At 40.0% G+C, this 18,857-nt stretch overlaps 1 protein-coding gene across 3 annotated transcripts in view; it reads left to right on the top strand.

The window, feature by feature from the left end:
- Nucleotides 1-18,857, top strand: part of ZRANB3 (zinc finger RANBP2-type containing 3) — a 310,204-nt gene that overhangs the window by 266,788 nt on the left and 24,559 nt on the right. For 2 of the 3 annotated variants that reach the window (XM_025405290.1, XM_025405291.1), the window contains exons 13-15: nt 8,930-9,344; nt 11,510-11,710; nt 15,445-15,536. In XM_025405290.1, the coding sequence (XP_025261075.1) occupies nt 8,930-9,344; nt 11,510-11,710; nt 15,445-15,536 (708 nt within the window). The remainder of the gene's footprint in view (nt 1-8,929; nt 9,345-11,509; nt 11,711-15,444; nt 15,537-18,857) is intronic. The other variant, XM_025405292.1, reaches the window with a different exon arrangement.

Below are 18,857 nucleotides of genomic sequence, written 5' to 3'. Positions count from 1 at the left end.
GAGTCTTGCTCTGCCGCCCAGGCTGGAGTGCAGTGGCCGGATCTCAGCTCACTGCAAGCTCCGCCTCCCGGGTTCACGCCATTCTCCTGCCTCAGCCTCCCGAGTAGTTGGGACTACAGGCGCCCGCCACCGCGCCCGGCTAGTTTTTTGTATTTTTTAGTAGAGACGGGGTTTCACCGTGTTAGCCAGGATGGTCTCGATCTCCTGACCTCGTGATCCGCCCATCTCGGCCTCCCAAAGTGCTGGGATTACAGGCTTGAGCCACCGCGCCCGGCAACATTGTATTCTTAAGAGTATCTTTTGGTTCACAATATTATTAAAATGATTTCCTTTCTACCCTTTCCCTTGTTTTCTGGATTTTATGTACTAAAGCCTTAATTTTATTACTCAAGTGTAATGTTCTATTTTAGAACATCACCTATACTGATTACTCCCATGCACTGTTCATAAACTACCATAATGGCAGAAGTATGCATCAATTTCTCATACTGTCAGTCACTACTAACCTTACCTCTCAACCTGCCTTCAGCACATAATGAGAATTCTCAAATGCTATTTTCCCAAAATAAGTCATTGCTTAAATAGTAAAATAAGTTATTTTTAAAATAGCTTAATTAAATAGCTTAGTTAAGAAGATCAACTGTAAAGCTGGTATATGAAGGCCCTGAGAATTCTTTTTTTGCGGGGGAGGTTTCTTTAGTTGTTTTGTTTGTTTGTTTGTTTTTGAGATGGAGTATGCTCTGTCATCTAGGCTGGAGGGCAATGGCGCAATCTCAGCTCATTGTAACCTCCACTTCCTGGAGTCAAGTGATTCTCGTGCCTCAGCCTCCCAAGTAGCTGGGATTACAAGCACCCACCACCATGCATGACTAATTTTTTTGTATTTTTAGTAGAGACCGGGTTTCACTGTGTTGGCCAGGCTGGTTTCGAACTCCTGACCTCAAGTGATCTGGCCACCTTGGCCTCTTAATGTGCTGAGATTACAGGCGTGAGCCCTCACACCTGGCTAATTTTTGTGTTTTTAGTAGAGATGGGGTTTTGACATGTTGTCCAGGCTGGTTTGATCTGTTTGACCAGATCAAGTGATCTGCCTGCCTTGGCCTCCCAAAGTGCTGGGATTACAGGCACGAGCCACCACACTCAGCGTTCTTTGTTCTGTTTTGTTGTTGGGAAGGTTTCTTTTGTTTTAACAAATGTTGCAATTGTTTTTTTGTTTTTTGGTGTTTTTTGGTGGGAAAATGGAGATATAAGTCATTAAAGAAACAGATTCTTTAAAATATAGAATGGGACAAAAGATTCAAGTATTTTTTAAACATTATTCAGTATAGATGACAGTGGACTATTATACATTTTATATATATAGCTATGCTGACATCAGTTTGTTTTATTTGCTCTTCTTAAGAAAAAAAACTTTAAGGCCAGGCATGGTGGCTCATGCTTTTAATTCCAGCACTTTGGGAGGCTAAGGCAGAAGGATCGCTTGAGCCCAGGAGTTCAAGACCAGCCCAGGCAACATAGGGAGACCCTTGTCTAAACAACAACAACAACAAAAGTTAACCAGGCATAGCAACATGCACCTATAGTCCCAGCTACTCAGGAGACTGAGGCAAGAGGATCTCTTGAGCCCAGAAGGCTAAGGCTGCAGTGAGCTGTGATCGCACTACTGTACTCCAGCCTTGGTGACAAAGTGAGACCCTGCTTCAGAGAGAAAAAAAAAATTTTTTTAAGTATAGGAAGAGAGGTGGTTGAGGTTATGGTTAAGGCATTAAATTGAAAAAAAACAGATTAAGAAAGATTCCTTAATTAATGGTAAGTTTTTGTTTGTTTGTTTGTTTGTTTTTTAGACGGAGTCTCACTCTGTCGCCCAGGCTGGAGTGCAGTGGCGCAATCTCGGCTCGCTGCAACCTCTGCCTGCTGGGTTCCCTGCCTCAGCCTCCCAAGTAGCTGGGATTACAGGCACGCGACACCACGCACAGCTAATTTTTGTATTTTTAGTAGAGACGGGGTTTCACCATCTTGGCCAAGCTGATCTTTAAATCCTGACCTCGTGATCCACCCACCTTGGCCTCCCAAAGTGCTGGGATTACAGGCGTGAGCCACCGCGCCTGGTCTCTTTAGCACCTTTCTCTGACCAGCTCCGTGGGTGGTAGCTAACATTGTGTCGTCTGTGGAGTCTGTGGAGAAACTGACTAGACCAAGCAAAAACTTGTGGAGACTGAAGGAGATCATAAAAGAGTCGGTGATGATGCTACAGTGAAGTCTCCCATGTGGAACTCCTGATGGCATTTTAGCATCTTATTAAATATCAGTTGATAACAAAAGGCCACCAGGCATTGAGGATAACCTCTCATGTGGAAAACAGAAACCAAAACAACATCCAAGCCAAGAATGAGACACAAAAGCAACAGAGACAATGTAATGAGCTGAAGAAAATGTAAAAGCAAAACAAAAACCTACCATCAGTAGCCACAGAGAAGTAAAAATATTGTGCTCATGAAACAAGAATAAGAAAAAGGAAAAATCAGAGAATACAACAAGCTCTTAGAGCTTAAAACTTTAATACCAGAAATTAATAATTAAATAAGGAAAGAAAGAAGGATAATGAAGAAATTACCCAGAAGTAGAACAAAGATATAGAAAAAGTGAAGAAAATTAAATAATCTGTTCAGAAACTTTTTTCTTAATAGGAGGTCTAGAAAGATAAGATAGAGGAAGAAAAAAATAATTTAAGAAAACTTCCCAGGACGGAAGGACACAAGTTAATCTGATTGAAAGAAAGTACCTGCTGAGCACTTTGGGAGGCTGAGGTGGGCAGATCATGAGGTCAGGAGATGGAGACCATCCTGGCTAACACGGTAAAACCTGTCTCTACTAAAAATACAAAAAATTAGCCAGGCGTGGTGGCAGGCGACTGTAGTCCCAGCTACTCGGGAGGCTGAGGCAGGAGAATGGCGTGAACCCAGGAGACAGAGCTTGTAGTGAGCTCATGCCACTGCACTCCAGCCTGGGCGACAGAGCAAGATTGTCTCAAAAAAAAAAAAAAGGAAGTACCTACTGAAAGCCAGGTGCAGTGGTACACCTGTAGGTCCCAGCTACTTAGGATGCTGAGGCAGGAGGATTGCTTGTGCTCTAGGAGTTTGAGCCCCATCTGGTAACACTGAGACCCCATCTCTTTAAAAAAATAAAAAATTAAAAAAGAAAGTACCTACTGAGCATCTACTATAATGAATGGGAAACCAAAACACACACTAAAGCCATCACTCTTCTGAATTTTTGCTTTGAGTTTTTTTCTGGATATCTTTTACTCAATCGACCATTAATTTTGTTCCCTTGTTTTCTGTCCTTTTTACCTTTTCTTTGTTGAACTACTCTATGTGGCATGACATCCACTTTTATGATTTTATCCACCTGCATGTCCATGATTGTTCTCCGATACCTACATCCAATTCTCTCTCTCTTTTTTTTTTTTTTTTTTTGGAGACAGAGTCTCGCTCTGTCACCCAGGCTGGAGTTCAGTGGCACCACTTGGCTCCCTGCAACCTCTGCTTCCCAGGTTCAAGTGATTATCATGCCTCAGCCTCCCAAGAAGCTGGAATTACAGGCGTGTGCACCATGCGCAGCTACTTTTTGTATTTTTTGTAGAGCTGAGGTTTCACCATGTTGGCTAGGCTGGTCTGGAACTCCTGACCTCAAGTGATTCGCCCACCTCACCCTCCCAAAGTGCTGGGATTACAGGCATGAGCCACCATGCCTGGCCTGGCCTCAGTTGACTCTCTCATGGACTCCAAACCTGCTTCCTGGAATCCTCTACCCCAGTACCACTAGTTCTCATACATTTCTAAAAGTGAACTTGTTTCCTTATCTCTTGTTTTTTGGTCTTCTAATGAACCTATTTATCTTTCTGTATTTTCTATTGCAGTAACTGAAAATTTCATCCCTACCATGTTATAAGTCAAAAATCTAGGAGTCTGAGGATTACTCTAGGCCCCTGCATCTTCCTCATCCCTCATGTTCAATCAGCATGTCCCATCAGATCTTGCTGATAGCCCCATATGTCCTGAGTTCTCAGGAACCCTCCTATTCCCCATTCATCCCTCAAGGAAGGGACAATCAAGGGTCATTAGACATTTGAAGAGAAAATCTATAGCATGAAAAAGGTAAGCAAAAGTAAACTAATACACAGATTGATCCTGAAGATAATTTAAAAAAAAACTCTTAAGTAGTAGTTTCAGATTTGAAATTATATTGCCTATAAAAATAAAATGAGAATATGGTTAAAAAAAAATAGAGAATAACAAGGAACTTTTAGATGGTAAAAATATAACTGCCAAACTAAAATAATAAGGGTTGAAAGATAAGTAGAGGAAAACTAAGAGTTTACAGGGTAAAAAGACAAAAAGAAGGAAACTATAGTAAAAGATAAGACATAAATGTATAAGTCTAACATTCTACTAATAGGAATGCCAGGAAAAGAGAAAAGAGAAAATTAACAGAAAGGAACTATCAAAGAATAATAAAAATTTTCAAGAGCTAAAGATAGTAGTATTCAAAATAAGGTATCTTCGGTGCTGAGCAGAATTTTTAAAGGCACATGAATATAGATTATATAGAGGTAGATCACTGTGAAATTTTAAAACACCAGAAATAAAAGTTCCTGAAGAGCCCTAAAAGAAAGCAAAAATGTGCAGCCTACCAAGAAACAACATCTTCAGCATCAACAGTTGTTGGAAGAAACAGAACAATGCCTTTAAGGATTTGAGAGGTCAGGCATGGTGGCTCATGCCTGTAATTACACCAATTTGGGAGGCCAAGACAGGTGGATTACTTGAGCTCAGCAGTTCAAGACCAGCCTGGGCAACATGTTGAAACTCAGCCTCTACAAAAAATACAAAAATTAACCAGGCATGGTGGCATGCTCCTGTAGTCCCAGCTAGTTGGGAGGCTGAGGCAGGAGGATCACTTGAATCCAGGAGGTCAAGACTCCAGTGAGCTGTAATTGCACCACTGCCCTCCAACCTGGGTGACACAGCAAGACCCTGTCTCAGAAAGGAAGGATTCGAGGAGAATCATATGCCCAGCAAAACTACTGAATAAGGATGAGGACAAAATCAACTCATTTCTAGATAGGCAAGGACAGAAAGTTTACCTCTCTTGGAAATACAGTATGGTTTAACTAGAAATAGCTGATAGAATTTGTTCATGTTTGCTGAACATTTGTTAGTATTTTCAAAATTCTGCAAGCTCTCTTTGCAGTTTTATTGTATAGAATAGAATATTTTCTTTAAATGTTTAATTCTTTTTGTTTCTTTGTTACCTTTTTTGTTTTTAAGAGATAGGATCTTGCCATATTGCCTAGACTGGGACTCCTGGACTCAAGCAATCCTCCGTCCTCAGCCTCCTAAGTAGCTAGGACTATAGGCGCACGCCACCACACCTGGCTAATTTTTCTGTTGTTTGTAGAGACAGGATCTTGCTATGTTGTCAAGGCTGGTGTTGAACTCCTTGTATCAAACAATCCTCCTGTCTTGGCTTCCCAATGAACTGGACTACAGGCATGAGCCACTGCACTCAGCCTGTTACCTTTTTTTTAAAACACCAACTTCATCAGTCTATTAATCTCTTTGCTTTCCTCCACCCTTTTTTTTTTTTTTTGACATGGAGTCTCACTCTGTCACCCAGGCTGGAGTGCAGTGGTGCAGTGTTGGCTTATGCAACCTCCACCTCCCAGGTTCAAGCGATTCTTCTGCCTCAGTCTCCCATGTAGCTGGGACTACCGGTGCATGCCACCACGCCCAGCTAATTTTTGTATTATTAGTAGAGACAGGGTTTCATCATGTTGGCCAGGCTGGTCTCGAACTCCTGACCTCGCGATCTGCCCGCCTCAGCTTCCCAAAGTGCTGGGATTACAAGCATGAGCCACTACGTCTGGCCGACCCTTTCTTTAATTTCCCTTATGCATTGTTTTAAAAATCATATCTCGTGGTTAATGATTTCATTCTTTATATTTATCTGAATTCTGTATATTTCACAACTAATTAGATAACTTTTTATAGTATTTGAGAATGTGTAAATTAGCCATGCAAAATAAGAGTTCTACATTATTTGGAGTAGTGGGGTAGGGGAGAGTTTTTTTCCCTATGATAACATGTTTGTTTTTTTTTTTTTTTTTTTTGAGATAGAGTCTTGCTCTGTCGCCCGGACTGGAGTGCAGTGGCCGGATCTCAGCTCACTACAAGCTCCACCTACCAGGTTTACGCCATTCTACTGCCTCAGCCTCCCGTGTAGCTGGGACTACAGGCGCCCGCCACCTCGCCCAGCTAGTTTTTTTTGTATTTTTTAGTAGAGACGGGGTTTCACCGTGTTAGCCAGGATGGTCTCGATCTCCTGACCTCGTGATCCGCCCGTCTTGGCCTCCCAAAGTGCTGGGATTACAGGCTTGAGCCACCGCACCCGGCCGATAACATGTTTTAATTTTACAAATAAGGGAACAGCCTAAATTTTCCTTCCTTATTTTTTCGCTTTTTTTTTTTTTTTTTTTGAATTTTTATACTGTGGTAACATAAAATTTGCCATTTTAACCATTTTTAAGTGTACAGTTAGTGGCATTACATTCACAGTGTTGTGCACGCACCACCAGTATTTCCAAAAATTTTCCATTACCCCAGAGAGTCTATAATTATTTAGCAATCACTCTCCATTTCCCCTTCCCCTCCAGCCTCTGGTAACCACTAATCTTTCTGTTTTTATGAATTTTATAATTCTTTCTCATACAGTACCACTAAGAAGTACAGATAATATTCACTTTGTAAAATATCATTTACAATATATGGTATTTTGCTATCATTATCTACAGGGTCTGTCTTAGTTATCTATTACTGCATAACAAATTGCTCCAAAACTTAGTGTCTTAAGACAATAGCCATGTATTATTTCTTATAGTTTCTATGGGTGCAGGATTCAACCAGGGTACAACAGGGATGACATGTCTCCTCCATGATGACTGTGGCCTTTCCTGGAAGACACCCACGCTAGGGGCTGATAACTTCTCTGAAGGCTTGTTCACTCATGTGTCTGGCAATTGGTGCTGTCACCTGGGAGCTTTTCTGGGGCTGTCAACTGGAACACTGCAGGCTTTCTCCATGTGGCCTGGGTTTCCTCACACCAATGGTGTCTAGGTTCCCAAGGCAAGTGTCCCAAGAGAGAAAGAAAGGGAGTGACAGAGGGCCAGCCAAGTTGAAGCCATATTACTTTCAATGACCTAGCCTCAGAAGTCACATAGCATCGGCTGGGCATGCTGACTCACGCCTATAATCCCAGCACTTTGGGGGCCCAGGGCAGGTGAATCACCTCAGGTCAGGAGTTCAAGACGAGGGCCAACATGATGAAACCCCGTCTCTACTGAAAATACAAAAATTAGCTGGGCGTAGTGGTGAATGCCTGTAATCCCAGCTACTTTTGGGAGGCTGAGGCAGGAGAATTGCTTGAACCTGGGAGGCGGAGGTTGCAGTGAGCCAAGATTGCACCATTGTACTCCAGCCTGGGCGACAAGAGCGAAAAACTCTGCCTAAAAAAAAAAAAAAAAGGAAGTCACACAGCATTATTTTAACTGCATTCTGTTGGGTGAGACAGTTACAAAGGTCTACTCATGTTCAAGGAAGAAGAACATAGATCCCACCTCTCAATGGAGGCATGTCAGTGTCACATTGTAAGAAGAGCATGTGAAATGACATAAGAATTGGTGTGACCATCATTGAAAATATATTCGGCCACAGCGTGTTTCTAACATAGCTCCCAACTGCACCTCTAAAACTAAATCCTTTAATTTACCCTCACTGTAGCTAATAAACCATGGAGACAGGTATCCTACTTTCTATAATAGGAAACTGAGATTCACACATTGAAAAGATGAAAAACATGCAATGGTATAGCTGTTCTTAAAAAAAAAAATACATTTCTGGAAAACAAGGTTATTATTAAAATGTGTCTACTAAAGAAGCTGTCCTAATTAACAGGTTTTTTTGTTGTTTTTTTTCCCCCCCAGGGTCTCACTCTCTTGCCTCAGCTGAAGTGCAGTGGCACAGTCACAGTTCACTGTAGCCTCAACCTCTCAGGCTCCAGCAATCTTCTCACCTCAGCTCCCCAAGTAGCTGGGACTACAGGTGCACGCCACCACTCCTGGCTAATTTTTGTTTTGGGGTTTTTTTTGTTTTTTTGGGTTTTTTTTTTTTGTAGCAACAGGGTTTCACCATGTTGCCAAGGCTGGTCTTGAACTCCTGGGCTCAGGCAATCCTGCCATCTCAGCCTCCCAAAGTGCTAGGATTATGGATATGAGCCACCACACCCAGCCTAATTAACAGCTTCCTGGTCAAGATGCTTCTTGGTCAAGAAAACATTTTCATATGAATAACATTATGTATGAACATTGTGTTTATAGTTTGGGTGTGAAAGCGTTTTTTTAGGTCCTTGATTGTCCTGAAATATTTGAATACACAATTGCCTTTTTTCCCCTGACATACATTTAGGGTAATGTATTAAGTATATTTTTATTATATAACCGCTCTAACCAAGTTATCTTACCTCTCTAAAGCTGCAGTTTCCTCCTTCAAAATGTGATAATAATAATAGTATTGACCTCACAGAACTGACATGAGGATTAAATGAGTTAATATACGTAAAATGCTTGGCACACAATAAGTGCTAAGAAAAAAGTTAAGACACAGGAAGTACATGGATATGTTTTACATATATATATGTATGTATATATGAAGAGTCATACATATATATATGTATGTATATATGAATTCATTTCCAAAAGGTATTTAAAGGATAAGGCAATATGGTTAATTAAAATATTTTGTTAAGCTCTTTTATGTAAGAAGAACATATTAGATTGCTTCTTACTTTGATAACTACTGTTTGCTTTTCCTAGTTCGAAAAAGAAAAACAGCATGATATTCGATCATTTTTTTTACCACAACCTAAAAAAAGACAGTTGATGACCTCCTGTGATGAATCAAAGAGATTCCAGGAGGAAAATACTGTAGTGTCATCAGACCCTACAAAAACAGCTGCAGGAGATACCATCGATTATGAAAGTGATGTTGAACCTGAAACTAAAAGATCGAAATTGGCCGCCTCGGATGACCACTGCAGTCCCTCGGAAGAGACACCATCCCAGTCCAGGCAAATCAGAACTCCACTCGTGGAAAGTGTCCAGGAGGCCAAGGCCCAGTCAGCCACCCCAGCCTTTCCTGTAGAGGGCTGGCAGTGTAGTTTCTGCACATATATCAATAATTCAGTGTTACCTTATTGCGAAATGTGTGAGAATCCTCAAGGCAGTGCTGGTGAGTATATAGAAGGTGACCACGGAGGTAAGGGCTGTTAGTGGTGTCTTCAGATAACCTGTGCTTATAGAGACTGCTGTTTTCCACGGATAGTGTGACTCAGCACAACTTTAGCTTTTAAATTGGAATAAGAGCTTCATATAGTGAAGACTGAATTTATCCCTTGTGGAATGTGAAAAGCTCCTGGTTCTGTCAAGAATGTATATCCCCAAACGTCTGTGATATGGCATTAATTTGGCACAAATGGACATTTCTGATTAATGTCAGCAGGATATGAATTCAGTGGGCAGGAATAGAAGCTTTGTTGCTATGGTAGCAAATATGCCTTATACTCATAGACTTACTATTTTCTCTCCTCTGTAGCTAATACTTGTTTTTAAGGAAATTGTGGATTATTTTTATGTTTAAATAGCAAAATAATATAATGTCGCTTCTTTGCCTAGTCAGTATACATTGTGCCATAGTTTTTGCTTTTCAAAGCATCAAAATTGCTCTATGGATCAGTCTTCATTTGTGAACCGATTTGATGTCTGGCTTTTTTGAGCTTATTCTTTTTTAAAACATATTATTTTAAAGTTAGAAATCATAAATATACCTCAAGTATGTTTTTATAGCATGGGATACCATTTTCTGATGTTTAGTTTCTGAAATGATTATTAATACCCATGGTTGTCATACATCCGTATTCTTGTTTCCAATTCTATAGAGCATTTTTATAGTAATAAAAATGCCAAGCTGACAGTTTTGGAAACTGGAAGTACACATTTTATTTTATCATTTGTAATAATTGTACACATCTAATTTTGCATCATACATTAATTCTTCAAAATATTGGCATTGACAAAGACTCAGCTAAGATATAAATTCTGATATTGCAGTTCCTTCCTCCTGCCTTGCTCTTCTCTCTGTCTTAATTTTGATTTGAAGGAAAATGTAGGGAAGAGCTGAGTCTTCCCTCTTTCACTTTGGGTGCTTCTACCAAAATTGACAAGTCTGCCATGTGGGTGGTGGTTATATTTGTATGTGGGCACCTGTTGTCTGTGAACTAAATTGGAATCACATGCTTATTCCATGTAATATCTCTGTCACAATTAGCATGATTCCATGCAATTCCCAACTGCTACAGGCAATAAAAATAAGTTCTATTTTGACTATGAAATAATGTCAGTTCACATTAAATGTATAAGTTGAATGATTTAGCAACAAAAGTCATAATTTAATATGGGTTTTATAGTTCTGATTTTTCCTTTGTGATACCAAGAGCAACAATGAAAATTTCTAGACCTGGGATTTAATAAGGAATCTCTCAAGCAACTTAAAAAAATAAAAACTACCTTTTGTGAATATGAAAGTCTGATTAGAGAGAAATAGATAGTCTATGTAACAGTGATATTACTATATATAAAAATACAATTATTAGATTTATATTTCTACCGCTGCCACATCTAATACCCAAATCTTCTCCTCCCTGTTCTTTACTACATCATGCTAAAAACCTGGGCTGTATCTTTGGTCTCTTGCTCACCTCCCACACTCAACCCATCAGGTAACCTCCAAATAAATGTTGATTCCAACCACTTTATCTTTATTGCTACCATCCTACTCTAAAGCCACTATCTTTCTCCCAGACCTCAACAGTCTCCATATTAATCTGATCCTTCAGTGCACAGCAGCCAAAGTGATCCTTTATTCCTTTGCCTAAAACTCTTTAATGGCTTCCAGTTACATTTAGAATATTTAGACCAAGAATATAGGCCCGAGTCCAAGCTTCCTAGATCCATGAACAGCTCTCAACTCAAATGGGACTCCTTTCAGTGCTTGGTCCTCATGACTTTTGCTATAGGAGTGCTCTCCAAAACCTTCTTACAAAAAAAAAACCTTAGTTGTGTCTTTATCTGAAATACACTATTTACCTATGTGTTTATTTTATTGTCATTCTCTGCCATTCAGAATGGAGTCTAGAATGCAGGGATTTCTCTGTCCTGTTCCTGCTGTCTCTTCAGCATCTAGAATAGTACTGGGCATATAGTAGGCTCCTGATAAATGTTCCAAACATATGAATAAACAGTATTCACTTTGTTTCTTTCTATAAGACCTACCTATTACATTCTTTTTACTTTTAAATGTAAATTATTACATTTTTGTAATAATCTTTATTTTAATAGTTATGCAAATAGATAGCCTCAACCATATCCAGGATAAAAACGAGGATGATTCTCAGAAAGACACCTCCAAAAAGGTTCAAACTATCTCAGACTGTGAAAAACAAGCCCTTGCACAGTCAGAACCTGACCAGTTGGCTGACAGCAAGGAAGAGACATCAAAAATTGAGAAAGAAGATGGACTTACATCCCAGCAAGGTAATGGTAAGTCTTGTTTCCATTTCTAGCATCCAAGTAATAACCATATACTTTCACACATAATACTGTTATTAGATTAGTAATTACTACCTTGTTCCAGGTTCCTTTTACTCTCTTTTGTATTAAAAAATACCAACCATTTGTAACTACATACTTAAACACCAGATGGCTGGAAGAGCTGAGTATGTCTGTTGGCATTCAGACATTACACATAGAGCAAAACCGATAAATAGCTACATGTGCTGCCACCAGGCCTGTTGCCCAGCCTCAACCAAGCCTAGCTCATTCACACAGTAAGGGTGTTGTTTTGATATTTGGGAGGTGCTTTGGACAAAACAGTAAGACTGACAGATAATTAACTAACACTTAGCATATCATTAATCCTTTACACAAAAATTGTTGTAAATGGTTGCACTTAATTAGCATTTTTTAAAAAAGTATTTTAAAGAAAATGTTTTTAGGGAACATGATGTCAAGACTGTATGAATCATGACTGCATTTGGAGCCAACCATACAGTGTTTCGGATTTATTTACTTTTTGGTTGATTCCATTCATTATTTATAGCTGTGATGGTTAGCAAATACCAGCCTGTATGTCATACTTCACTATCATTTATGGGCCAGCTGGCAAGAGACTGAGTACTTTTGGGTTATTTTCCTTGTTACTCATTTAGTGACCATAGTAACATACAGGTTGATATTCTTATTAAAACAAACCCAGTAGTTGGGATGAGACTGTTGAAGTTTTTCTTCTAAGTTAGTTGCTATTAAACACTAATACAATTTAGAGTCTGACTCATAGCTTTAAAATGAAATGTTCATTTAAGAATTTCTGAGCTCAAGGCATCTTCCTTTCTTCTTCTCTCAGCCTTCCTTCTAACTTCTCAAGGTCTTCCCAAAGAATGTCTTGGAATGGATCTGTTTAGGTCTGTTCATTTTAACAGCTTTTAAGTAGACAGTGTAGACTCAGGTGGGTTATACTCTTTGGTGTCTCTAGTTTTCTTTATCTTACTGTGAGAAACTCTCAAGTGCTGATGAAACTCTGGTTATGGGACAGCATATGGCTCAGTGAACTAAATAGCAGACTAGGAACCAACACCTGGCAATTGTCATCAACGGGGCTATGGATCTCTTCATCTATGGCAGGGAAATATTGGCTTGTTAGTTGTACATTGGTCTCTTGATGAAAACATGTTAGCTTGTACTTACAAATGCTTTTTAGAAATCACTTTGGGGAGGCTGAGGCAGGAGAATGGCGTGAACCCAGGAGGCAGAGCTTGCAGTGAGCTGAGATCCGGCCACTGCACTCCAGCCTGGGCGACAGAGCGAGACTCCGTCTCAAAAAAAAAAAAAAAAAAGAAATCACTTTGAAGTTCTGTTCTGCCAATGAAATTTGCTTTGGCCTCATTCACTCCAGACAATGCCAGCATTTACCCCTTACCTATTCCTGTTTCCCTTTTTTGACTTTTCAGATCATTGGGCTGAGAATTCCACATAAGAGGTATGCTTCACATCTTTCCACTAACATGAATTTCAATGAAAAACAAACAGAAAACAAAGGAAGCACACTATGTTAAATGCTTATTCTACCTACATATGCTCTTTTAGAACCAGAGTGATATGTACTACTCTAGAACTGTAGTTTTGTTCTCTCTGGAATTCCAGGAGTTTGGAAGAATAACCATAGGTGCATTATCTATAGTCTCAAATCATTAATTTACACTTCATGGCAACACTGAAAAGATAAATATGTTCCCTAATGTAGCTGATAGCTATCAAGAATTAATATCAACTGATTTGGAATTGTTACAGTTATTTTTATCAAAGAATGGCTTCTGATCTTTAAGCATTAATGCATAGTTCTTCAAAGAAAACTGCCAATTAAGCTATGACACAATACCTTAATGTTAGCCCAGACCAGGCCACATCATCCTCTGTTGCTTTGACATTTCTTTCATGTGCTCTGAGGGATTTGGCAATTTCTCCTGCTGTCAGTTGCTTTCTTTGGCATGTAATAGGCAACCCTTTTGAACATCTCAGTAACCAAATGTAAGACATCTTCCTCTATTTGCAGAGCTCTCGTTTCCTTTGGTACCATGAAGCACTCCATTATTCCTTTACAAGAAAATAAGATATTTTGGTTATTCCTCCAGTGATACACATTTGCTCCTTTAATATCAAGTTTATGCTTTCCTGGTCTGTATCCAAGTTTTATGGTATATATGATAACTTTTCATTTCAATACCAAATCATAGTGAAAAAATGTAAAGACATTTTAAAGGTAATAAAGTCAATACATATAGTAACAACAATGCATATACCTCATGTGTAGTGTAGAAGTGACAATAGTATTACAGCTATGACTCAGCTTATACATACTAAGGCAAAGACAACTGTTTTACAACTGCCACATGGCCAGCAATGATTGTAAAATGCCATCGTTGTTATTGACTGTAAGACATGCCAGTTTCAGAGATGTTAAAGTACATTTTTTTTTTTTTTTTTTTTGAGATGGAGTCTCGCTCTGTCGCCCAGGCTGGAGTGCAGTGGCCAGATCTCAGCTCACTGCAAGCTCCGCCTCCCGGGTTCCCGCTATTCTCCTGCCTCAGCCTCCCGAGTAGCTGGGACCACAGGCGCCGCCACCTCGGCCGGCTAATTTTTTGTGTTTTTAGTAGAGATGGGGTTTCGCCGTGTTAGCCAGGATGGTCTCGATCTCCTGACCTTGTGATCCGCCCGTCTCGGCCTCCCAAAGTGCTGGGATTACAGGCTTGAGCCACCGCGCCCGGCCTAAAGTACATTTTTGAATTTACAAAATAAGGGAATAATTCATAAATCAGGTTTGTAAAGTGGTCAGTGCCTTGATTAGAAAAATAATAGTATGATGACATTGCCAAGTAGAATGGCAAACAAATCATAGACTTCTAGGTCTGGGAAAGTACTTTAAAAGATCACTGAGGAACTGTGAGAGAAGGTAAGAGCACAGGCTCTGGAGCCAGCTTGCAGGTTTTATGTCCTCTTACTAGGCATGTGACCATAAGTTAGCGTGCCTCAGTTTCTTCCTATGTAAAATGCACTATTTATTTCTGAAAGGTATTACTGTATGTACCTACAACAGTGCCTCGCACATTGTGTGTGCTCACTAAATGTTAACTCTAATTATTATTTAGACTTGCATTGATAATCCTGTATCTCCTGCAAAATATATTGGACAGTAGGACTAAGAAAGGGCTAAATAAGAAGAGATTATCAGAAAAGAAGCTTGTCTACTTATCTTCTTTTGTGAATGTCAGGCACTAGGCTCCAGGGAATCAGGCATTTAAGTGGCCCTCAACATAGCGATGTTGCTGCTAATAATCAAAATGGTGCTTATTCAGTCTCAAATCTACTCTAGCAAAAGGAATAGATTAGTCTAAACTTCAAGACCAATAACAGCTCTTATTGGTGGAAATTCTTCCTTATGCCTACCTAACTTGTATTTTTTCAGCTAATTCTGAATCTGTTTGTTTCTTGTTAGGTCATTAGCAAAAATGTAAAACAATTGGTTACCATTTATAAGCCGATATGCTCCTCAATGGCCTACTGTGGTAGTTTTATTTCAAGGCTAGACAGTTACTTTTTGTTAAATATATTGATATTTTTGATATAGCTATTTCATCATTCTAACCTACACATGATTAAAATAAGCTATTTTAGATAGAGAGTAGATAAGCCTTCAGGTTCTCTTTTGTCTTCTTTAATAGAACAGTTGAAGAGTTCAGACACTTTGCCAGTGTATGACACCTTAATGTTTTGTGCAAGTAGGAATACTGACCGGATTCACATCTATACTAAGGTAAGCATCATGCAGAGTCTGTAACTTGAAACATAAAAAAATACTTCCTTTTTTCACTTTTCAGTGGAGATACTTAATTTTATTAACAATGAGATAAGCATCTAGTTATTTTCCTCCTTAAAGCTAATTCTCAAATTTCTGTGTTAAATCTAAAGACAATGAGAGGTAAAACCACACAGTCTTTAAGAACATAGACTTCAGGGCCAGACTGCCTCAGTTCAAATCTGTTAGTATGTAATCTTGGACACATTACTCAACTGCTCTGTGCTTCAATTTCCTCAACTGTAAAATGTGGTATACCCCATTTACCCCATTTATGTGATTATTACACATTGTATGCCAGTATCAAATTATCTCATGCATCCCATAAGTATATAAACCTACTCTGTACCCTTAAAAATTAAAAATTGTTAAAATAATAAAAAATAAAATGCAGACAGGATTTGTTGCAAAGATAAAATGAGCTGAGTCCTGTAAAGCACTTAGGACAGTGCCTGGCCTACATGAACTCTCCATAAATGTTAATCCTGCACTGATCACTTGCAGCAGCAGGAGCAGCAGCGTCTTTACAGAAGCCTAGACCTGCCCATTCATGTTGAGTAAATGCTAGGAAGCTTTTGTCAGATGATTGCTGATTCCTGCCATAGGCTAGCTTAGTAGTACCCAAACTTTTTAGACTCAGGACCTCTTTGCACTCCTAAAATTTATTGAGAACCCCAAAGACCTTTTGTTTATATAGGTTATATCTATTGATGTCTACTATATTTGAAATTAAAATGGAGCTTCTCAAAAGTATTCATTTATGGTTGGATGTGGTGGCTCACGCCTGTAATCCCAGCACTTGGAGAGGCTGAGGTGGGTGGATTACCTGAGGTCAGGAGTTTGAGATCAGCCTGGCCAACATGGCGAAACCCCCTCTCTACTAAAAATACGAAAATTAGCTGGGTGTGGTAGCGATTGCCTTTAATCCCAGCTACTCGGGAGGCTGAAGCAGGAGAATCGTGTAAACCTGGAAGGTACAGGTTGCAGTGAGCCAAGATCGTGCCACTGCACTCCAGCCTGGGCGACAAAATGACACTCTGTCTCAAAAAAAAAAATTTTTTTTTCATTTATTCACTTAAATGTGAATAATTAACAATTACATTTTTCTATTTCTTTTTTTTTTTTTTTTTTCTCACCCTGTTGCCCAGGCTGGAGTGCAGTGGCACCATCTCGGCTCACTGCAACCTCCACCTCCTGGGTTCAAAGGATTCTCCTGCCCCAGCCTCCAGGTAGCTGAGACTGCACGCACCTGCCACCACACCTGGCTAATTTTTATATTTTTAGTAGAGATGAGGTTTCACCATATTGGCTGGGCTGGTCTCGAACTCCTGACCTTGTGATCCGCCCACCTCAGACTCCCAAAGTGCTGGGATTACAGGTGTGAGCCACCACACCTGGCCATTTTTTTGTTTGGTTGTTTGTTTTTTTTAGAGAGAGAGGGTCTTTTTTTTTTTTTTTTTTTTTTTTTTGAGACAGAATGTCTTGCTGTGTTGCCCAGACTGGTCTCAAACTCCTGGGTTCAAACAGTCTGCCACCTCAGCCTCCTAAAGGTGCTAGGATTACAGGCGTGAGACACCATGCTTGGCCAACAATTATTTTTAAGTGAGGAAATGCATATTTTAAGATAAATAAACCCATTATATATTTATATAAATAACTTTTTTATTTAAAATAATTATATTTTCCAAGTCAAAAAAATATTTAGTGAGAAGATTGTCATTGTTTTATATGTTTAGCAATTTTCTCTAAAGTCTTAATGGAAAACAGTGGGATTCCGGTATCTGTCTCTGTGTTCAGTTTGTTGAGACAGCATTTCATGTAGCCACTGGAAAAAGTCACCATACGTTTGTGAAAGAATGAGAGTGGAAAAGGCAAACAGTATCTTGCTATTGGTATGAAAACACGACATTCTGAAAGTGAGAATCTATGGCCTGGATAGATTATTAATACTTTTATTTGGTCTAAAATTTTAAATTTCTTTTTTTTTTTTTTTTTTTTGAGACGGAGTCTAGCTCTGTCACCCAGGCTGGAGTGCAGTGGCACAATCTCGGTTCACTGTAACCTCCGCCTCCCAGGTTCAAGCGATTCTCCTGCCTCAGCCTCCCGAGTAGCTGGGATTGCAGCGCCCACCACCACACCCAGCTAATTTTTCTATTTTTAGTAGAGACAGGGTTCCACTGTGTTGTCCAGGCTGGTCTTGAACTCCCGACCTCGTGATCTGCCTGCCTCGGCCTCCCAAAGTGCTGGGATTACAAATGTGAGCCACTGCGCCTGGCCTAAAGTTTTAAATTTCTAATCTTTATAAGTATAATAAGATAGTATTTGAAACTTTTAAAACTCATGGTCCATTATATCGATGTTTAAAAGATAATATGGGCCGGGCGCGGTGGCTCACGCCTGTAATCCCTGCACTTTGGGAGGCCGAGGTGGGCGGATCACGAGGTCAGGAGATCGAGACCATCCTGGCTAACAAGGTGAAACCCCGTCTCTACTAAAAATACAAAAAATTAGCCGGGCGCGGTGGCGGCGCCTGTAGTCCCAGCTACTCGGGAGGCTGAGGCAGGAGAATGGCGCGAACCCGGGAGGCGGAGCTTGCAGTGAGCCGAGATGGTGCCACTGCACTCCAGCCTGGGGGACAGAGTGAAGACTCCGCCTCAAAAAAAAAAAAAAAAAAAAAATAAAAGATAATATGTTGGAGATGACCAAACTTTCCGTTACAGGTTTTCTACTAAACCAAATATAGATATAGATAGATAGTGTACCATGTAATAATCTTCTCTTAGGAGGAGATGGCTAGGACCATGAATACCAGCATCCCCAAGCAGCCTCTAGCATAGGACAATAACTGAGAGAGAGACACCAAGAACCAAGCCAGGCAGTAATCAATTCTCCTCTTACAGGTGTGGAGCCTGATCTACCATGTGGAGCCTCTGACATGGTGAACCAGGCTACAGGGAACACCAGTGACTCCTTTATTCATCTTGAGGCAGGTTTAAGTGCCTGAGCCACCCTCATCCCCCATGTTGGGAGAGCTTTAGGCCATGCTTCTTTCTCAGACCATCACAGGAGAGGGACAGAGAAATGGTCCCAAGAGGGGCTTGAAGGTAGACAAAACCAAAGGACAGACACCAGGCAGAGCATACCACAGAAATCCAGAAGCCCTTAAATTCTTTAATCTTTTTTAACTCTATACACTGAAAGCTCTGCCTCTTGGATTACCTGATCAGTGTTGTATCCCTGTTGGGGTGCAGACAGAGAACTGCAGGCTCCTGATAGAGG

This window comes from Theropithecus gelada, chromosome 12 (assembly GCF_003255815.1).
Source record: "Theropithecus gelada isolate Dixy chromosome 12, Tgel_1.0, whole genome shotgun sequence".
NCBI lineage: Eukaryota > Metazoa > Chordata > Mammalia > Primates > Cercopithecidae > Theropithecus > Theropithecus gelada.
This window is presented reverse-complemented; position numbering and strand designations above follow the sequence as displayed.